General features: G+C 34.7%; 1 protein-coding gene across 4 annotated transcripts in view; it reads right to left on the reverse strand.

Annotated features, from left to right (window-relative positions):
- DWA1 (DWD (DDB1-binding WD40 protein) hypersensitive to ABA 1) overlaps positions 1-24,316 on the reverse strand; it is a 262,989-nt gene that overhangs the window by 205,128 nt on the left and 33,545 nt on the right. For all 4 annotated transcript variants that reach the window (XM_089820059.1, XM_089820040.1, XM_089820029.1 and 1 more), the window contains exon 6: positions 5,387-5,447. In XM_089820059.1, the coding sequence (XP_089676185.1) occupies positions 5,387-5,447 (61 nt within the window). The remainder of the gene's footprint in view (positions 1-5,386; positions 5,448-24,316) is intronic.

A 24,316-nucleotide genomic window follows, 5' to 3' on the forward strand; every position in this document is an offset into this window, starting at 1 on the left:
ACTTTATATTGTTCAAAGATTTTAATACTTATTGTGTTGATTACATAATGATTATGATTCTAATCTTTTGATGTTTTACTTCTCCCTTGCTAAAGAGGGAGTGTTAATGTTTTAGCGTCAGAATAAGTAAAACATGGATTATTTAATATATTGTGATCAGGTTCCATTTGTTATCGGCAGCCATTTATTATACTATAATCGGGCTCCATTTGTTATGGACAGATATATATTATTCATGTCTCGTTACATGTTATCGAACTAATGGTTGTCGGGTTTATAATTAAGCAAGTAAGTTTTGTTTGTTATGAAGTGATATGACTCTTCGAAGTCATGTCCTCTTACAACCATATTAATATGCCATTCTGATTGCAACGAAGAACATCAATTTACGGCAATTTCAGTACCTGTGATCAGAGCAAAGACATTGCTTAACATTTCATTTTTTTTAGATATGATAACATCAAACATATATTACCTCCATTCATTTCAGTCTGCAGTCAAAGGAAGGCTAACTGTGATCGCTAAGATCCACAAACCTTAACAACGGACCCTTTTATAAGCACTTGGGATAATGATAATGTACTCAAGATATTTTGGTATGAATAAAGAAAAATATTCTCTTGCTATTCTGATATTGTGGTAATCAGGTACATGTTATGTTATTACTCTGTAGGCATATATCTTATTATCCTCTGAATGTAAGTAGTATTTTCAGTAGTATTTCCGTTCTATAGTCAAGATTGAGGCCATATCAAAATCAATGGAAATCTTAGACCTTCCTACAGTGCATGACTGCATCGCCGGATACAAGCCACTTCAAAATAATCCTTAGAATTATTCCCTCCATTTCCGTCTTCTTCTTTATTTTCATGTTTGTCGATTGAAGAGGATGTATAACAATGAAAATGTCTAATTACATGTAATACGATTTGCATGTCCTTATGACATGTAATCCAATAATTTCTCTCTGTAGTTAGACTCGGTAAAAGTTGATTAAGTTGCTCCCACTTTTTCCTCCTTTTTCTCAACTCCTTTGCCTATATAAAGGAGTGCGCTCTCATTGTAAAAATCATCTTTTATTTGTATGCAAGAGAGCTCTGGAGAAATTGCCCTAGCATAACTTTAATTGTGTAGTACTATTTTGAAAAAAAAGTGAATACAAAGAAATAATCGAAGTTGAACTTTGATTGAGTGCAGTTGTGACTCATGCAAGTTGGAGGCTTTGACTATGATTTGCATTTTTTATATTTGATTCATGTGTTTTTGTGATCTTGATAATAGAGTATAAAGAGTTAGGAAGCAATCGGAGTTGAAGCTTTGACTAGGAGCGATTGTGGAGATATATTGACTGGGAGCTTTGACTACAAAGCTTGTATCTCTTTCTTAATTCCCAAAAATAGTTAGAATTCTTTACTTTTGGAAGTCTTTGTGCCCCAATAGTAAAGGTTATTCTTACAACGTAGATTAAGATCAGACTTAGAGCCAAACTGGTACTCTTTCAGCTAGCCTTTGAGTTAGTGTTGGCTTATTGGTATCACCATTTACAACTTTAGACTGACGTGTAGTTCGAGGTTTCATCTTGCCCATAACTCACTCCACGAATAAGTGGATTATTTGCTGAAAGTTAAGAGGAAAGAATATTTTTTCAAAATCTCTCAACTTCTTGCTTACCTTGAGTTGATCCAAGGAACGGTGAGAAGGGGGAGCCTTCCCTTTAAGGTAGGGCAGACTCTGTCTCACACACTGTGGCTGGTCTACCTATTTTGCAATTGGATTTTCACAAAAATGTCGGTTGCAAAATATCCACCCAACATAGTGGTAATAAAATAAATAAGACTGCCCACTAGTTGCCTAAATGTTGACTCATTGACTACCTTTCAGTCTATTTGGGCTGAAAACTTTAGCCATTTCTCCATAGGTGTAGACAAGGTCTTACAATTTGTCATTTTGAACTTGTCTAGTAAACTCCTAGCATATTTTTATTATTAAGAAGTGAAAACACAATTACTTGTTTGCTTTAAGATTCTCTAGTCAAAATACTATCTCAAACTCCATTTACTTTGTTCAATCAAATATGCCTCACTAAATGTTACAATCATATTATCTACATAAATGACCAAAACAAAAGTCAACGCCTATGCTTTTGACATACAAGTCAGGATCTGAAGGACTCTTTTGAAATCCCTAGTCATCCAAATGTCTGTCAATAATTACGTACCATTTCCTAAGTTCCTATTTCGGGCCATAAAGAGCCTTTGTTAGTTTGTATACCTGATGTTTCTTTGCTACAACCTAAAACATTTGAGGTCGAGTCATGTTTACATGGAGGAAGGCATGCTTCCAATCCATTTAATGGACTTTCTAGCCAAACTATGTTGCTATGGCCTGAACCAATCAAATGATGATCATCTATGTTTTAGGAGAAATGGTCCCCTCGTAATTATTACCTTCTCTCTACAGGAATGCATTAGCCAGAAACTATGCTTTATACTTGTCAAGTGTACCATCAAATTGTTACTTGACTTTTTAGACCCTTTTGTAGCCACTAGGTTTCTTCCCTAGTGGAAGATATAAAAGAATCTAAGTCTTATTGTTCATAAGAATTTGATGTTCGACTTCCATAGAATATTCCCATTCAGATTTACCTTTTGCCTCTGCAAAGTCATGGGAAAAGTTCTTCAGGATAAAAACACTAGAGCAACTTTGCCTCCCATGAATGTTAGAAATATCCGAAGAATCCTATATCTTGTATATTTGCTTCCAAATGCAAAAACAATTGTTCACTATGAGTTCAGCTAGCCAGGAAGTCTCCATGGTTGTTTCCCATGTGAGATTGGCACATGAAACATGCTACCAGAGATTTCTTAAAATAAACATATTGGATATGTAAATAGTAAAGGTTCCTAAGTCTATACAAAAAACTGCGTCAAATTAAAGACACTTGTAAAAATCAAATTTGAATTGGACTTGTAGAAATGGAAGAAAGCCCTTGCCGCCACATCGGCTTGTAAGTAAACAATCAAACTAAAATTACTCCAAATGAGCCTTCTTTAATCAATCTAAATCATGATAATTATGTCAAGAGTGAAGTTCAAATTAATATTGGACACAATGATGTAGAAAGGAGGCAACCAACCCCTCACAAGGCTCTCAGTAATTGCAAATTTAGAATAATCTAAATCTGCCATGCAAATTGATCAAGGATAAGTTGTTTTTGTGGGGACTTCAAAAAAGCGAACCACCTCAACTAAATACCAATAGCTAATTTGGAAAACTCCCCTATCTCTAAAAGTTGGCCCAAAGGTATAAAAAAGAAGGTGAGATCATCATTAATGAGATTGCTGATGATATTAGGAAAAGGAAAATTGTTGAGTCACCTTGTGGTGGAGCCCTACCCTAAAATTAAAGGGAACAAGGGAAAGAGATTGTGCCAAGCAATAAGTAATTCACCCCATGCAATGCAATGTCCACATTTTTAGTAGGATCCTGCAGTTAGCTAGGTCAGTTCACCATCGCAACCCTCATGAGCTAGCAGTAGGATTTGAGGATCTCATTTATGTGGTTATAGGCTTTCCAGCACCCTATAATGTGTTTTGGCTCCATTTGACGGACTTACTCTTTATAGTAAGTCAAACTATTGGTTTCGATGAGCTCAGTTGAGTTAGAGTTGTGTGATGCTCTCAATTTTTATTTCGGGCTTCCAGTTTGGGCTCCAAGAATCTTGGAAGGAGTGTCTATTTATAATAAGTCACCCTATCAAGTTCATTCATTGTCGTTCATCATCAAGATCACTTTGGTGTTGTCAAATTTTGATTCTGATGCGTCTTCAGTTGTTTTCGCACTATTATTATTCATCTCAATATGTTGAGGTTGTTATTTTTGTTGGTGTAGTTGGTTGCTCACCTCAGTATCATAGCTCGTTGAAATCGGGACAAAAAGTTTTAAATCATGGGAACAAGAAACAATGGCCTTGCATGTCAAAATATTAAGTTATAGTGGAAAAGGTCATTTTTGGAGCCAAAAGCAATTAATAAATTATATTAATGACACTTTATAATATTTTAATGTTACGTAGAGAAAGCTTCTTAAGTGGAGTTCTTTTGAAAAACTGGTGTCATTTGAAGATTATAAATATGAGGACATTTGATGAGGAAAGCATCTGATTGAATATTATTTTTCTCTTGTTGTCTTTGAGACACTTCTAAAGTTCTGAAATTTTGTGCCCCTACTCAAGTATAAGGATTTGGGATCTACAGCTGAAGTATTGTAGATTCAATTCTGAATTTTCATTCTGAGGATTGCATTTGCAATTGGGCTGAAGTATACACGTTTTTTTCTCCTACTGTATTAACTGTTGCTAAAGAGAAGTTTAATTTTTCTTGTTGCAGGAGATTGTATTGGAATTTGTGAAAGCATTCACTGGAATTGTTATATCAAATTGTGTGCAAGTTAATTTGGAGTTGGTTGAGCATCGTTTATATCTATTATCGGAAATTATTTTCTATCTGCACTTTGGGAGCAACATATTTGCAGTTGCATTTGTGTGTTGGAGAATTCTTTTGCTACTGCTAGTCTTCATTTCAGAGGGTTTTCAAAGCATGTCTACATGTAAGCTCATGGACTGTAACTTCTAATTTTTTTGGGTATTGTTGATTTAGATAATAGGGGGCATTTTGTCAACTGGGTTGTTGATATTTTGTGAAAATGTTTAGTATCTAAATTGATATTAAAATCTAGAATTTTCAGCTGTATATTCCCTATGTAATTTCCAAATATTTGAGTTCAAATTATTAATGCAAAATCTTATGTTTTGCTGCTATATTGTTTTATCAAAAATAGCAAAACATCAAAAACAAAGAAATCAGTTCTTCATCACAAATTGTTTGAGAGCTAGCAAGGCTCATTACAATGGTATCAGAGCTTGCTTGCAAAGTGTTTGACAAAATGTCAAAGAACTGAATTATAAAAGAATTTGGTCTTTGTTGAAGTTATAATTGGTTGGGGTTATGACATGCAAGCATTATTGAATGACTGAAAACAACAATAAATATGAGAAAACTATATCAACAAGTCATGATGTCAATCAAGAGAAACATTCATATAGAAGTCACTATTGAATACCTATATTCCAAACCATACCACATCTAGGAAAATAATAGAAAACCTTTCATATGGACATGCATAATCTGCAAATTCATAAAAGAATACAACATTTTTTATTCCCTGCTAAATTCCATAACTTTCGGTAATAAATTAAAAATTTATTACATTAAGGGTTCTCAAATGCAATAAATAAACTATGTCTGACAATAAATGTAAAGATTTGAAAAAAGATACATAGTTGCTAAATAAAAGATAAATTGGTCCGCTGTAAGAATTATTCAACCTGCTTATCTATTGCCAAGGCATTTGTCTCTGGCATTGGAGAAAGTGCACCCCATGGCCCCCTACAAGAAGAAATATGCAAAATGAAATAAGTATTAACATAGAGTAGACATAGTGAATGGTTTAAAAGAACTTTAACATTGAGAACATATTTGAACATAATAATATTGATGATGATTGAGCACGTAAAATTTCAAAGTCTCCATTTATATTTTGCAAATAAGACAAAACAAAAATCAATATTCCTACTGATATTGATATTGTAATTCCATTTGTTAATTCATTTGTTAATGAAAAACATCAGACACTTTGTTCACATTTGCAAATACAATATCGCCATTCTTTTGAGCTTCTCCATTCAACATGTTTAAGGTATAAACATAGTTGTTATACTCGAGACCACAAGGACAATTACCAGCACTCTAATAGATGTTATACACTTCATAACATTGTTACAGGTCCTGGTCTGGGACCCAGTAAATTGCAATAATAATATTATTATTAAATATAAAAATAGATAATATTATAATATAATTGGAAACTGAATTTATAATAATAATGATATTAAACATAAAAACAGATACTAAAGTCTAATATAATAAAATCTATAATTTATTATTTCTATTAAATATGATTTATTGTGAGCATCTTGGTTACCCTGGTTCGTCACTTTGCCCTCTGGACTAGGCCAGGGTTTGAACTAGTACCTGACTTGGGTACACTTCAAACAAAATTTGACCAGGGTTCAAGAATTTATGGTGTATCAATGGCTCCCTGATTTTCCTGCAAGATGTTATAGTATAGGCATCCCAAGTTGCATCTTTGGCATAGAGAATGTTTAATTGCACAAAATGGACTAGACTAGATCATGAATGTGGTAATGATGAGCTTCTCCAATGTTAGATAGATGAACAGGATAAATCCATCATTGAGGGATAGAACAATGCTGCTGGTATAACTTTGCTTCTTTTATAACATGGTACACTTCTTTCCAAACTCGGCTTACTATATGCCTATTGTAATAAACAGGGCTTTTGACAAAAGAGCTCTCTTGTTTGTATTCAACTTGTCTAGCAAGGCCTAAGATATGCCAAACAATTGGACAAGGGTTTGTAATGATGCTATGATTAAAATTTTAAAAGTTTATAACATTTTTGTTATTAAATGATTAAATCATATGTTTTTATGATACTATGTAACATTCTAATTTTCAATTATGCTTCTAGGCAAAGTTGTCAGTTCAGATTCTCATTCATATATGAGTTCAACATTTGTGTTTGAGATTCGCTCAAACTTTTTTGGGGCTGGGTTCGGGTTCGTTTTGGGTTCGCCCATACAAGATTTTTTTTTTAAATTATATATATGTAAAAATATGCTACAACAAATAAGTTCATTCAGCACTGTGCTAATGCATATTTCCAAAACAAACAAATCGAAGTCCAAGTCTTCATTTTCAAAGTTTCAAAATTAAAATCAAGATGCAACTTGATAAGTGCAAACTAACTTGCAAAACAAAAACAAACTTTATAGACTTCATAAGATAGTTATAACTGTCTCACTGTGGAAATTTCTCCAAAAAGGCAAATGTCTCCAAGGCAACTACTATCAAAAGCATTGCAACAGAGGCAAGGCAAGATGACAAATAGGTTGCTCACCACTATGACCTGTATACTCAATTAATTTCTGCATCTAGGTATTCATATTGTTATTGTGTGCAATTATGTGTAATGATCCTTGCTAAAAGACTACTAACAACTACTAATGCTGGAGTACAGAATTTTGTCAAACACTTGGCAAAATCTGACTTGTAGTGTTGTAGAATGGAACTGAATATGTACTACGGGAATTCCGTCAAACACTTGGCAAGCGAACTGATTTGTACTGTTAAGGTTTAAATTTGTACTCAAGAATTTGTTGTGCAACAATCCCACAGTAAACCAATGTAATTACAGTGCCAATATGCATAAGATGTAGTGATGTAATAACAGTACCAAACAATGATGTATTTCAGGAGGGTTGCCAATTACAACATTCAGATGTTACAACTCCAATACATGAACAATGAAACTATTGCAATGTCAAGACCTCATCAATGCACTTAACATTCACTAGGACATTCCAAATACATCTATATATGATTCCAATGAATAACAGTGACTGATTCTAATACATATGCTGGATTGTTACAGTCTGTACTATTTTTTCCCAATTAATAAATAACAGACCCTTATTGCTGAACACATTAAATTGGAACCTAGAAATTGATGCAAGTTATTGTTGAGAATGCTAATGAAGAGACACCCGAACTGCTCCCCAAAATGGTCCAGAAAAAATTGCACCGTACCCTGCTACTGAACCTGGCCGTACAGTACGAACACGTACGGCAGCTATAGTAATCTTTTTGCAACTGTTTTGGCTCACAATCTATTTTCCAACAAGATAGCAATTACTATAGCCGTGTCACTCTAGCTCGGCATTGTAGCGTTGTCATTGTAGCTCGGCATTGTAGCTCAACACTGTAGCGCTGTCACTGTTCACCATTCACTTTGCATATTAGTTTCTGATTTGCAGGCACCAAATAAACCCCCAAACTGTATATTGCAACAGCGTGGAGATTGATAGCTAAGAGGGATTTCGTCCTCAAAGCCCTAGGAAGATTATCTCCAAACTAAACAAGTAACTTCTTCAATCAACCAAAGCATGCCTCAATGGAAGCTCTTCCACCTCTTTTATTTTGTTCTCACAAAACCCATGCCTTCGTCTTGTCAATGTGGGATAAAACATAACTCCCTTATGTAACTTATGTCTCCAATGTATTATAAAATAAAGGGGTCTCTTTTATTTGAATATTTCCCACCAACTATAGTCTAAGCATTAACAAAGTTAAATATTTGAATTTAACTTTATAAAATGAGTTTGTTAATGCAAAATAAATCATATCAATAATAAATGAATCTTTTTGTCAATTTTAAACATTTACCATTGATATGTTGCTGTCGTAGGATGTCCAATCATATCCAGAATGACTTACTATAAATAGTAAGTATGCCCAAAACTACCTCAAAACCCATCAGAGACACCTGCAACTGAAACTGTCTAGGTCAAATGGCCTCTAAGTCCCTTTGATGTCCTGGTTAGCCTATGGGACCATGGGGAAATAGGCTAACGACACATCATGCTATGAATGCTAGAAAGGGGACATTATAGTCCGCCGTTCCCAAAATTGCTTGTCCTCAAGCAATTTCAGCTCTGGATGCTTCAATATTTGCTCATTTACCCAAGTAGCATGCTCAACAGGTAGGTTCCTCCACTTCACTAGATACTCCCTGATAGTCCTCCTGAGAAGCACCCTCTCCCCGGTGTCAAGTATAGCTTCAGGAACCAAGATAACCTTCCCCTCATCATCGAGAGGTGGCAATACTACTGAAGGCACCACATTGTGCCCCAATGCCTTCTTAAGGCGTGACACATGGAACACATTACCCACTTTACTGTCTGCAGGCAGCTCTAACTCATAAGCTACCTCACCTACTCTCCTGATTAGTTTGAATGGTCCATAGTAGCATGGTTTCAATTTCTCTGCTCCACTCCTCCTAAGAGAGGACTGTCTATACGGCTGTAACATGAGGTACACCATGTCTCCCACCTCAAATGACCTCTCAACCTTATGCTAATCAGCATATTGCTTCTGCTGATTTTGTGCCTTTTGCAAATTTTCCTTTAAGGATCGCATAATGTCCTGACACTCCTGCAAAGTATCCTTGTCTTTAGGCACCCCACTATCCCCAAATAACAAATCCAAGAAATTAGGAGCATCATACCCGTACAGTGCCATGAAAGGGGACATTTGAATAGACATATGGAAAGAGGTATCATAGCAGTACTCCCCTAGATGTAGCCACTTCACCCAAGCCCTTTGCTGCCCTACAATGTAGTTTCGGAGATATCCCTCAACCCACTTGTTCACTATCTCTGTCTGCCCATCGGTTTGGGGGTGGTAACTGGTACTTGGAGTGAGCTCTGTTCCACATAACCTAAACAACTCCTGCCAAAAGTGGCTCATAAATCTGTTGTCTCTGTCACTGAGTATGCTCCATGGTATCCCATGTAGTCTAAATACCTCTCGAAAAAATAGTTCTGCTATTTGTGCTGCTGAATACGTAGTTGAAATTGCAAAGAAATGTGCAAATTTCGTCAATCTGTCTACCACAACAAAAATACAATCCCGACCCTGTGCCTTGGGGAGACCTGTGATAAAATCCATGGAAATGCTATCCCACTTCTTCTCTGGTATGGGTAGGGGTTGTAGTAAACCACCCAGAAAGGAATGTTCTTGTTTGTTCTGCTAACACACTGGGCACTCCCTAACAAATTGAAGCACCTCTGATTTAAGTCCTTTCCAAGTGAAGCGCTCTCTCACCTGTCGATATGTCTTAAAGATTCCGGGATGTCCTACCATTGGTGAATCATGTAATGCCTTCAAAATGTTCTGCTTCACAGCAGACCCGGGTACTAAATAAATCCTTTCCTTATAGATGATCAGAGCATTTACAACGGTGTATCGGCTATCCTGAATAGCCCCCTCAATAACGCCAGACGCCCAACTATCCTTGGCATATTCTGCCAAGATCATCTCTATCAAATCATCCATGACTATCCCAACAGCAAGCAAATGAGGCCTCCTGGATAAAGCATCTACGACAACATTTTTCTTCCCTTTGACATAGACTATGTCGAAATCATAGGCCTATAATTTACTCACCCATTTCTGTTGCTTGTCATTAAGGTCCTTCTGTCCAAGGAAATGTTTCAAGCTATTATGATCTATTTTTACTGTGAATCGGCTTCCTACTAAGTACTACCTGAACTTAGCTAGCGCATGCATGATTGCTCGCATTTCTTTGTCATAGATGTTGTAGGTTCTCTTAACACCTCGTAATTTTTTGCTCTCATATGCAATGGGATGTTTGTCCTACATGAAAACAGCACCTATACCCTCTCCCGAGGCATCACACTGCAGCTCAAAAGGCCTGGTGAAATCTGGAATGGCTAAAATAGGACATGTACTCATCAGCTCCATGAACTTGTCAAAACAATCCTGAGCCTTCTCTGACCACTTGAAACTGTCTTTCCGTGTCAAGTCTGTAAGTGGTGTTGCTATCTGTGAAAATCCCTTCACAAATCTGCAGTAGAACCCACAAACCCTGAGAAATCCCTTGAGTTGTGAAGTGTTCCTTGGCGGTGGCCAATCCAGAATAGCCCTGATCTTGTCTGGGTCAACCCGAACACTTCCTGCACTAATAATATGCCCTAGATAGAGCAACTCTGTCATTCTGAACTCGCATTTACTCATCTTAGCATATAATGACTCCCTTTTCAGAATACTGAGCACAGTATCAATATGCTTCAAATGTTCCTCCCAAGTATGGTTGTATATCAGTATATCATCAAAAAATATCAACACAAACTTCCTCAACTGATCTCTGAACACTCTATTCATACAGGACTGGAAAGTGGCGAGGGCATTAGTCAACCCAAAGGGCATGACTAAGAACTCAAAATGTCCATAGTGGCATCTAAAAGCTGTCTTCTCCACATCAACCTCTCTAACCCGTATTTGGTGGTAGCTGGATCTCAAATAAATCTTAGAGAAGTAGCATGCACCATGCAATTCATCAATAAGCTCATCGATGCGCGGGATAGGGTATCGATTCTTGATTGTCTTCTTGTTTAGCTCCCTATAATCAATGCACATCCTCATTGTACCATCCTTCTTCTTCACCTATACTACTGAAGAAGCGAAAGGACTCTTGCTTGGCTGTATGTGCCCCATGTCAATCAACTCCTTGATTGCCTTTTCTATTTCATCCTTATATCTCTTTGGATGGCAGTAGGGTGTGATGATCACTGGCTTAGCCCTTTCCTCTAACTCAATAACATGCTCGATTCACCTATTCGGGGGTCTCCCTGGAGGTATCTCACCAAGCACCTTAGTATGTTTGATTATTAGTATGTTTGATTATTATTTTTTGTTTATGCTGCTCTTCTGTATGTAGCCCTCTGCGTGACACAAACTTCTCATCAATGAAGTTATGTGTTGCCCCTGTATCAATGAGTGCCACAAATCTTTGTCCATCCAAAGTTCCCCTAACTCTGAAAGTGACGGCCTCCTGTATACTGGACAATTAAGCTATGGTGCTATCACTGCGTGCTTCCTCATGTGAAGAATTATCATCTCCATCTGATTCTGATGACTGCTCTAAATCTCCATCCACTGACTCTTCAGCTGAAAAATACTCCATCTACTTAGCTTTTGCTTTCAATGGACACTTATGTGACAAATCCCAAGGCTCCCTGCAATAAAACAAAGTTTCTTCTTCCTGAGATCATTAAGTGTCTCATTGTCCAACCTCTTACTTTCCTCCTTAGGTGGCTGACCCTCTCTATGAAAAGGTTTTCTGTCCTTATCTTTCCGCGAAGGGAAATTCTTTGCCTGGAATTTATTTTTAGAAGCTGAAGAGGAATCCATGTCACGAGCTTTCTTAATGGCTTCCTACAAAGTGGGAGGGCTGAGAGCTTTAATGCACCCTCTCAACGGATCAGCTAACCCATCCATAAATAGAACCAGTATCCTCCGTTCAGATACATTTGTGACTAACACTGGAAGTTTTTGAAACTCTGAAATGTATGTTTCCAATGATCCCCACTGTTTAAGCTGAGCTAACTCCTTGAAATGGAGTTTTGGATCCTTCCTATCAAAACATTCAATCAGTCTCTCCGTAAACTCCACATATGAGGTAATGTGTGCATGACCCATAGTGACCATACCATGATGCCACCACTCGTGTGCTAACCCATCCAGATGAATTGCTGCATACTTAATAGCTTCTTCCTCAGGCATAGGGTTCAATTGAAAGTATGTGTCAAGCTTTTGAACCCAAGCTCTTGCTGTAGATTTTCCCGAGCCATCATAATATGGTAACTGAAGTTCCCCTACTTTCTTCTATAGCTCATAGCTCTGGTTCCTGTCGTGTCCACGTGGCATATGTTTCATCCACACATCCATATACTCCCTAAAGGTAATTGCAGCAGTAAAATTTGGACCTCCGGCTTCCCAATCTCTCCTCAACTGGTCTTGTATATCAGTGAGTTGGGGCTCTGATACGGGCTGCTCTGGAGCTCTAGGAGGAAATGTGGGAATCATGAGCCTCGAACTCACTGTCCTAGCTTGCTAGAGTGCATGACCGAAATTGTTCCCAACTTGTTCACCTCCATTATGTGTCCCATCCTGATTATTCCCATTCTAATTGTTACCATTCTGATTATTTCCTCCACCCATGTTAAAGTTCAACCCCATTTGACAAGCCATCATCTGCATCATAAGCTCCAATCTATGATTTTGTTCCTGTGCCCTCTGTTCTGCTAATCGTTGTCCCTGTGCCAAGGTCTCTAATAACTGTAAGAATCTTTCCTCTCTAGGATCCCCAGCATTCCTATCTCCCATATTGCCAATAACCTGTTCACCTGTATCAATATGATCCTCTAGATTTCCCTGTTCCTCTTGTCCTGTGTTTAGACGAGCCCTGGTTCTTCTTAAATTGTAGTGATGAGTTATAGGTTGAACACTCCAATCTGTCACATCACCACCTGTTCATTGTGTTTGTACCCACTAGGATGGCAAGATAAACAAGCTCTGATACCACTGTAATGATCCTTGCTAAAAGACTCCTAACAACTACTAATGCTAGAGTACGGAATTTTGTCAAACACTTAGAAAAATCTGACCTGTAGTGCTATAGAATGGAACTGAATATGTACTACGGGAATTTCGTCAAACACTTGGCAAGCAAACTGATTTGTACTATTAAGGTTTAATTTCGTACTCAAGAATTTGTTGTGCAACAATCCCACAGTAAACTAATGTAATTACAGTGCCAATATGCATAAGATGTAGTGATGTAAGAACAGTACCAAACAATGATGTATTTCAGGAGGGTTGCCAATTACAACATTCAGATGTTACAACTCCAATACATGAACAATGAAACTATTGCAATGTCAAGACCTCATCAATGCACTTAACATTCACTAGGACATTCCAAATACATATATATATGATTCCAATGAATATCAGTGACTGATTCTAATACATATGCTGGATTGTTACAATCTGTACTATTTTTTCCCAATTAATAAATAACAGACCCTTATTGCTGAACACATTAAATTGGAACCTAGAAATTGATGCAAGTTATTGTTGACGAATGTTGATGAAGAGACACCCGAACTGCTCCCCAAACTGGTCCAGAAAAAATTGCACTATACCCTGCTGCTGAACCTCGCCATACAGTACGAACATGTACGGCAACTATAGTAATCTTTTTGCAACTGTTTTCGCTCACAATCTATTTTCCAACAAGATAGCAATTACTGTAGCCGTGTCACTGTAGCTCGGCACTGAATCGCTCTCACTGTAGCTCAGCACTGTAGCGCTGTCACTGTTCACCATTCACTTTGCATATTAGTTTCTGATTTGCAGGCACCAAATAAACCCTCGGACTGTATATTGCAACAGCATGGAGATTGATAACTGAGAGGGATTTCGTCCTCAAAGCCCCAGGAAGATTATCTCCAAACTAAACAAGTAATTTCTTCAATCAACCAAAGCATGCCTCAATGGAAGCTCTTCCACCTCTTTTATTTTGTTCTCACTAAACCCATGCCTTCGTCTTGTCAATGTGGGATAAAACATAACTCCCTTATGTAACTTATATCTCCAATGTATTATAAAATAAAGGGGACTCTTTTATTTAAATATTTCCCACCAACTATAGTCTAAGCATTAACAAAGTTAAATATTTGAATTTAACTTTATAAAATGACTTTATTAATGCAAAATAAATCATACCAATAATAAATGAATCTTTTTGTCGATTTTAAACATTTACCATCGATATGTTACTGCCAAAGGATGTCCAATCATATCCAGAATGACTTACTATAAATAGTAAGTATGCCCAAAACTACCTCAAAACCCATCAGAGACACCTGCAACTGAAACTGTCTAGGTCAATGGCCTCTAAATCCTTTTGATGTCCTGGTTAGCCTATGGGACCATGGGGAAATAGGCTAACGACACATCATGCTATGAATGCTAGAAAGGGGACATTACATTATGCCAAGTAATGCAATGTGTTACTTAGCTTTGAAGAGAAGGTATGTTCAACATTTGTATGCTTTATTCTTGTATTCTCTTTGAGGTTTTGCCTCCTTATATAAATTCTTTTTCACAGTCTCGACAGACTTACATCATTCTTATGTTATACAATCCAATAGCATTGGTAGGAATATGGTTGTCCAAGGCTATTTTCACCTACACGAAAATGTTTGTTATCGGTTATTACCTTGCATCGTTGTGAACTTACATAGACCTTTTTAGAGATAGAGCATGTTTAGAAACCTAGGTCTCCCAGTATCCTTATACTACGTATATGTCATATCCCCATTTTAAGGTAGAATTTTAATAATATTTAGATAATACAATGTTATTAAATAAATAATGAAGTTATATTAAAAATAATACTAAACTATAAACCAAGGAAATAATATTTATTTAATCTATATTATTAATAAAATAATATTTAGTATGAAATTTCAAATAATTAAATAATAAAATTTCAATGAGTAAAGAAAGAAAAAAATTAAATTAAATACAAGAGGCAATATTGTAGAAAGTATGTTAACTTTCTAAATAGAATTTAATAATAAATAAAATAAACACATATAAGTAAGCAAGTAAATAATATAACATAGAATAATATAAATTAACTAAATCTAATGAAAATTCAAGAGATGTTTAACAAATAGACATGACTCCTTAAAATTAAGATATAAAAGGAAGGAGAGGTTATTTTAGAGAAAGGGAGAAAAGGGAGAGAGGAGGAGAGGAGTTCAAAAGGAAAAATGGAAGAGGAAAGTAATGTGAAGAAAATAAGGAAGTGACTTTCTCAAAAGGTATTAATGATATTGAAAGGATGCAAACCTTTGAAAAGGTCATAAATATGAACAGTTGCGACTCTTCAAATATACTTTACTTATAAAGTATTGGGACTTTTCCAAACGATTATAACTATGAAATGTTGTCACTTTTCAAAGGATTTGTATTATGAAAGGGTGCGACTCTTGGAAAAGAAGAAGGTAAGAAAGGTATGTTTATGAATTATATTTGTTTAATTATGTTTATGAATTTATTTATGAACAATACTTGTGGATAATATTGTGTTAGCTCATGGGGTTAACACCATGGATATTAATGAGACTTGAAGCATGGAGCATGTGAGATATTAAAATCTCCATTGTCCACCATGGTCGAGAATCAATGTGAACTCGAAGCATGGAGCATGTGAGATATTAATATCTACACTGTCCGCCATGGCCGAGTTTCAATATCGAAGCATGAAGCATAGAGATATTAAAATCTCCATTGTCCGCTATGGCTGATAATCGAGTAATAATACATTAATCTATTAGGAGAATTATAAGACTCGAAGCATGGGGTTAGCAAGGTATTAACACCTTGAACCGACCACCATGGCTGAGAATTCTCCATGTTGCCAAAATATTCTGATGTTGTCAAACATATGCATATGTTGTTGGCCTTGGATAGAGGATGCCCGTTCAAAAAGAATCTTAAGGGGTGCGCTCCCGGGATGACGGCAAAGTAGCTATGAGCTATGAAGCCCGATCTGGAAACGTCCTTAAGATTGGGGTTAACTTAGAGGGTAGAATAATATAGTTAGTTTTATTATTATTGTGATTCTAATATTTTTTTTTGCAGGTATTACTTCTCCCTAACTAACCCTATTAGTGGTTAGTGGAGACATTATAGTGGTATCAGAGCATGATCTTGCCATCCTGTAGGGTTAAAGAGGATCTAGAAAAATAATTTATATAAAAGACTAATGTAGAAAATTAATGACTATTAGAAAGGATTCAAACATATCCATGATAGAAACCTAATAATTTGGACTAAAAGAAATATGTATCTCAACTCAACAAAAGAAATTATCTAATTGCTTGAGGACAAGCAATTTGAGGAAGGGTGGACTATCATATCCCTATTTTAAGATAGAATTTTAATAATAATTAGATAATACAATGTTATTAAATAAATAATAAAGTTATATTAAAAATACTGCTACACTATAAACCAAGAAAATAATATTTATTTAATCTATATTATTAATAAAATAATATTTAGTATGATATTTCAAATAATTAAATAATAAAATTTCAATGAGTAAAGAAAGAAAGAAATAAAATTAAATGCAAGAGACAATATTGTAGAAAGTATGTTAACATTTTAAATAGAATTTAATAATAAATAAAATAAACACATATAAGTAAATAAATAATATAACACAGAATAATATAAATTAACTAAATCTAATGAAAATTCAAAAGATGTTTAACAAATAGACATGACTCCTTAAAATTAAGATATAAAAGGGAGGAGAGTTTATTTTAGAGAGGGGAGAAAAAGAAGAGAAGAGGAGAGGAGTTCAAAAGAAAAAATAGAAGAGGAAAGTAATGTGAAGAAAATAAGGAAGTGACTTTTTGAAACGGTATCAATGATATTGAAAGGATGCGAACCTTTGAAAGGGTCATAACTATGAACAGTTGCGACTCTTCAAAAATATTTTAATTATAGAGTATTGGAACTTTTCCAAACGATTATAACTATGAAGTGTTGTGACTTTTCAAACAATTTGTATAATGAAAGGGTGCGACTCTTGGAAAAGAAGAAGGCAAGAAAGGTCTGTTTATGAATTATATTTGTTTAATTATGTTTATGAATTTATTTAGGAACAATACTTGTGGATAATATTGTGTTCGCTCATGGGGTTAACACCATGGATATTAATGAGACTCAAAGCATGGAGCATGTGAGATATTAAGATCTCTATTGTCCACCATGGCCGAGAATCAATGTCAACTCGAAGCATGGAGTATGTGAGATATTAATATCTACATTGTTCGCCATGGTCGAGATTCGATATTGAAACATGAAGCATGTAAATATTAAGATCTCCATTGTCCGTCATGGCCGATAATCGTGTAATAATACATTAATCTATTTGGATAATTATAAGACTTGAAGCATAGGGGTAGCAAGGTATTAACTATTAACACCTCGAACCAACCACCATGGCCGAGAATTCTCCGTGTTGTCAGGATATTCTGATGTTGTCAAACATATGCATATGTCGTTGGCCTTGGATAGAGGATGCCCGTCCAAGAAGAATCTTAAGGGGTGCGCTCCCAAGATGACGACAAAGTAGCTATGAGCTATGAAGTCCGATCTGGAGACATGCTTAAAATTGGGGTTAACTTAGAGGGTAGAATAATATAGTTCATTTTATTATTATTGTGATTCTAAGATTTATTTTTGCAGGTATTACTTGTCCCTAACTAACCCTATTAATGGGGACATTACAATGATATCAGAGCATGATCTTGCCATCATGTAGGGTTAAAGAGGATCTAGAAAAATAATTTATATAAAAGACTAATGTAGAAAGTTAATGACTATTAGAAAGGATTCAAACATATCCATGATAGAAACCTAGTAATTTGATCTAAAAGAAATATATATATCAACTCAACAAAGGAAATTATCTAATTGCTTGACGACAAGTAATTTGAAGAAGGGTGAATTGTCATATCCCCATTTTAAGATAGAATTTTAATAATAATTAGATAATACAATGTTATTAAATAAATAATAAAGTTATATTAAAAATAATACTAAACTATAAACCAAAGAAATAATATTTATTTAATCTATATTATTAATAAAGTAATATTTAGTATGAAATTTCAAATAATTAAATAATTAAATTTCAATGAGTAAAGAAATAAATAAATAAAATTAAATACAAGAGACAATATTGTAGAAAGTATGTTAACTTTCTAAATAGAATTTAATAATAAATAAATAAACACATATAAGTAAGTAAATAAATAATATAACATAGAATAATATAAATTAACTAAATCTAATGAAAATTCAAGAGATGTTTAACAAATAGACACGTGTCTTTAAAATTAAGATATAAAAGGGAGGAGAGTTTATTTTAGAAAGGGGAGAAAAAGAAGAGAAGAGGAGAGGAGTTCAAAAGGAAAAATGGAAGAAGAAAGTAATGTGAAGAAAATAAGGAAGTGACTTTTTGAAAAGGTATCAATGATATTGAAAGGATGCGAACCTTTGAAAGGGTCATACTTATGAACAATTGCAACTCTTCAAAATTATTTTAATTATAAAGTATTGGGACTTTTCCAAAGGATTATAACTATAAAGTGTTGTGACTTTTCAAACAATTTGTATTATGAAAGGGTGCGACTCTTGGAAAAGAAGAAGGTAAGAAAGGTATGTTTATGAATTATATTTGTTTAATTATGTTTATGAATTTATTTATGAACAATACTTGTGAATAATATTGTGTTAGCTCATTGGGTTAACACCATGGATATTAATGAGACTCGAAGCATGGAGCATGTGAGATATTAAAATCTCCATTGTCCACCATAGCCGAGAATCAATGTGAACTCAAAGCATGGAGCATGTGAGATATTAATATCTACATTGTCCGCAATGGCCGAGATTCGATATCGAAGCATGAAGCATGGAGATATTAAGATATCCATTGATCACCATGGCCGATAATCAAGTAATAATACATTAATCTATTAGGAGAATTATAAGACTCGAAGCATGGGGGTAGCAAGGTATTAACACCTTGAACCGACCACCATGGCCGAGAATTCTTCGTGTTGCCAGAATATTTTGATGTTGTCAAACATATGCATATGTCGTTGGCCTTGGATAGAGGATGTCTGTCCAAGAAGAATCTTAAGGGGTGCGCTCCCGGGATGACAACGAAGTAGCTATGAGCTATGAAGCCTGATCTGGAGACCTTAAGATTGGGGTTAACTTAGAGGGTAGAATAATATAGTTAGTTTTATTATTATTGTGATTCTAATATTTATTTTTCCAAGTATTACTTGTCCCTAACTAACCCTATTAGTGGGGACATTACAGTGGTATCAAACCATGATATTGCCATCCTGTAGGGTTAAAGAGGATATAGAAAAATAATTTATATAAAAGACTAACGTAGAAAGTTAAAGACTACTAGAAAGGATTCAAACATATCCATGATAGAAACCTAATAATTTGGTCTAAAAGAAATATATATCTCAACTCAACAAAAGAAATTATCTAATTGCTTGAGGACAAGCAATTTGAGGAAGGGTGGATTGTCATATCCTCATTTTAAGATAGAATTTTAATAATAATTAGATAATACAATGTTATTAAATAAATAATAAAGTTATGTTAAAAATAATACTAAACTATAAACCAAGGAAATAATATTTATTTAATCTATATTATTAATAAAAAAAATATTTAGTATGATATTTCAAATAATTAAATAATAAAATTTCAATGAGTAAAGAAAGAACGAAATAAAATTAAATACATGAGATAATATTGTAGAAAGTATGTTAACTTTCTAAATAGAATTTAATAAGAAATAAAATAAACACATATAAGTAAATAAATAATAATATAACATAGAATAATATAAATTAACTAAATCTAATGAAAATTCAAGAGATGTTTTACAAATAGGCATGACTCCTTAAAATTAAGATATAAAAGGGAGGAGAGTTTATTTTAGAGAGGGGAGAAAAGGAAGAAAAAAGGAGAGGAGTTCAAAAGGAAAAATGGAAGAGGAAAGTAATGTGAAGAAAATAACTAAGTGACTTTTTGAAAAGGTATTAATGATATTGAAAGGATGCGAACCTTTGAAAAAGTCATAAATATGAACAATTGCGACTCTTCAAATATACTTTAATTTTAAAGTATTGGGACTTTTCCAAACAATTATAACTATGAAGTGTTGTGACTTTTCAAAGGATTTGTATTATGAAAGGGTACGACTCTTGGAAAAGAAAGTAAGAAAGGTATGTTTATGAATTATATTTGTTTAATTATGTTTATGAATTTATTTATGAACAATACTTGTGGATAATATTGTGTTAGCTAATGGGGTTAACACCATGGATATTAATGAGACTTGAAGCATGGAGCATGTGAGATATTAAGATCTCCATTGTCCACCATGGCCAAGAATCAATGTGAACTCGAAGCATGGAGCATGTGAGATATTAATATCTACATCGTCCGCCATGGCCAAGATTCGATATCGAAGCATGAAGCATGGAGATATTAAGATCTCCATTGTTTGCCATGGCCAATAATCAAATAATAATACATTAATCTATTAGGAGAATTATAAGACTCGAAGCATGGGGATAGTAAGGTATTAACACCTTGAACCAACCACCATGGCCGAGAATGCTCCATGTTGCCAAAATATTCTGATGTTGTCAAACATATGCATATGTCGTTGGCCTTGTATAGAGGATGCCTGTCCAAGAAGAATCTTAAGGGGTGCGCTCCCGGGATGACAACGACGTAGCTATGAGCTATGAAGCCCAATCTGGAGACATCCTTAAGATTGGGGTTAACTTAGAGGGTAGAATAATATAGTTAGTTTTATTATTATTGTGATTTTAATATTTATTTTTTGCAAGTATTACTTGTTCCTAACTAACCGTACTAGTGGGGACATTACAGTATAGTTTGACAAAATTTATTTAGTATCTTTATTTTTTAAGTAAGTGATATTGAAAATTTTGGAATTTTCCTATATCTAGAGTCAGCAACAATAATTGAAGCCGCATTTTGTAAATTAAATAGAAAATTGAAAATCAATTTGCTTAAGAAGTTGAGGTTTGATGGTAAAAGATTGTAGGTGGGTTCAAATCCTCCAACTACAGTAAACTAGCTCAATGGTATAGCAGTTGCAGGGTATATCAAGCATGACTCAATAAGGTAGAAATAAGCACTAGCAAGTAGAGTAACCGCAAAAATGATTCGTGCAAGCAAGAACAGAGTCGTGCAAGTAGAGAAAACGCAAAGCAGAAACCAAGTCGAGAAAAAGCGAAGCAAAAACCAGAAATCTGAAATAGTAAAAACTTGGTGTGCAAACTAAAAAGACAATAAAATTAATCAATTCCACCCAAAGTCTTCTGACAGTTAGTCAACGCCACCAAAAGTCTCCCTGGGGTTGACTGCATAAAACCAAATTCATTTAAAATAATCCTAAATTCGACCATGGTCCCTTTTTTGTCAAATGTGCAGTGACTTTACTAGTCAAAAAGCAAATTTGATACAACTTCGAACCGAATTCAAATTTACAGCGAATTGACTTTTGATTTTGCCTGTAGGTGAGTGAATATGATAACTTAGCTTCTAGGCTTCATAAATATGTATATATATAGTTTTTACATGTTTTTGTACAAACAAACCCAAACACCTTTCCAAAATTTTGCAGTACTAGCAAACTGACAGCCATGTTTGACTAAGATTAAAAAAAAAATGTTAAGTGACATACTGGGTACACGGTTATAGTGGTCATTTATTACATTAAATACACCACAATAGGATGGCTTCGGTGCTAAATTAATAAACTCATAAGGTCACTTAACTTGGTTATTAGAAAGCCACTTGGCAAATTTGTATGGCGGACTCCAAAAGTTTATTTTGTGTTAATATTTTCTCAACACTTTCGATAAGCTTCTATTTTTTAAATGAAGGGGTTTTTTGAAACCCTACAGAGCCGTTGCCATGCACATTCTTGTGAAGCCTTACAAATGCTAGTATGATCAAGGCTTTTGATGGGTTTTTGGTATGATGAGCAGTATGATAATGTGAATCAAATGACACTCATTTTAGAGTGATTAGTAAAGAAATCTAACAGTTTTGCTTGTATTCATAGGATAAAAGAACTTTGAGGTTCACAGCATATTTTTTATTTACTAACTTAGGTTTTTTTCGTGTCTGTACTGTGAGTATGCAACAAATGATGAATGCACATTGTTGGGGTTTACCAAGATGGTAGTGTGAACAACATCTATGAAAAAAGGAACAAGGTGTTTGTTTTTGGTTTCGCAGACACGTCAAGTATGCTTTGCCCTCCTTCCAATTTTATAATAATGGTGCACATTTTGAGGGTTCGGGTCATTATCATTCCAACGAAGATACTTCTCAAGGCTTTGATCTCAATAAAAAAGTTTTTTTTCTTTTGGAACAGTTTGCGCATGATTGTTTTGATAAATCATGTGGCGCTTTCCTTTGAAATGAATCTTGAACAAATGTGAATGTTGATTATATTTATTAGACTCACAATTAAAGGTCGTTATGTAACCGATAAAAGAGGTTGTGTTTCTGTGAAGACCAGCGACAAACTGTTAATGATCTTATGTCTTATTTAATTCAATAAAGACGTAAGATGTTTGGATTAGACTATTTTTCTTTATTGAAACCAAAATTGTTTGTTGATCAATAGTTATTCTTTTATCAGTTTCAGCAAACAGTTTGGACTTTCAAGAGTCAGTTTTTGCATACATTAATCACTCTCCTTTTTTATTCGAACAACAGTGACAATTATGGTATCTTTTTAATTATGTGAATCGGACTGACTTAGAAGAAAGGCACAGTTTCTTTACCTTAACAAGGGGAGTTTTTTTATTAAAACAATCACTATGTTTCTTGTAACTGTACATGAGACAGTGGATGTAAAATTTATTTTGTACATGACTGTGTGTTAAAATATCAAGGGTGAAAGAGATAAACAGTTATATTGTCTTGTATGTGGAGTACTTGATTGAGTATTGAAAGCAGAATCATAAGGATTGTTTATATATATATATATATAGTTATGTTTAATCAAAGCATACAGTTATGTATGTAAATGATCTATGAAGAAATACATTGTAAAAGAAAGCAAGAGGGTTGAAGCCCTAAGCAGTTGTAGCTGCTATTGTAAAGATGATTTTTTGCTCAATAATGATGACAGGTTCCAATGGAGTGGTTTTCTCCCTATAAGAAAACTGAAAGGTTTTGAGGGTTTCCCACTCAACACAAGAATCATGCGTATCTCTTTTGTGAGTTGCCTTAATTGCTCTTATATCTTGCATTTTCATTTACATGTTCATTTTATGTATACAATTGTTTTGAATGTTAAATGTGCATTTGTTTTAGAGAATTGAAAAGTCGGAAATTTTTTATTCGGCCCCTCACCCCCCCCCCCCCAGAATAGCCATTACTTGCAACAATTATTTCCAAGGATTTTGGTGGTAATTTTGATTGAAATGTGGTGTGTTTTAAGGATGTTCTACAATGTCCAAGGCAGGTCATACCTATCAAATGAGTCAAGATTTGGGTCTAATAATTCCTAACATTGAACCAATGTCTTTTGGACCTCCAGGCATGTTGATTGATGAACTCTTTAATCAACAAGATTTGATCTTCTAGTATTCATACACATAGCAAGTTGTATCAACTAGTTGGAAGCATACCAGAGGGACTCAAGGAGAAGCATAGACTCCTTAGGCCTCATTTAACCCTCCACGTTGATGTCCAGATTATAACTATTGCAAGCAATTTTGAGGTGAATAGTGACAGTTTTAGAAAGATATGATTGTCAATAACACTATTGCCCCTGCTTTTTGGAACTTGAATTTGAACTGGACATCGGTGATGAGTATCAAAGACCTGTGTTTACTCTGTTTGCCTTTTGAAAGGTGATGTGCATTGTTGGGAGCATACTTTGGATTTAAACAATAGAGAGTAGTTCCTAAGGAAGCTATAGTACATCATCCCAAAAACATCTATCTTGCTACAACAGCATTTTGAATTTCAAAAACCAAACCTATATTGCTCATTAACGGCCTCATAAATAAAGTATTCATATGATTTTGATATGTATGTTCATTTCATGAAATTGAAGCGTTGTTA

This window comes from Cupressus sempervirens, chromosome 1 (genome assembly GCF_028749045.1).
Source record: "Cupressus sempervirens isolate cs-2001-9-10 chromosome 1, ASM2874904v1, whole genome shotgun sequence".
Taxonomy (NCBI): domain Eukaryota; kingdom Viridiplantae; phylum Streptophyta; class Pinopsida; order Cupressales; family Cupressaceae; genus Cupressus; species Cupressus sempervirens.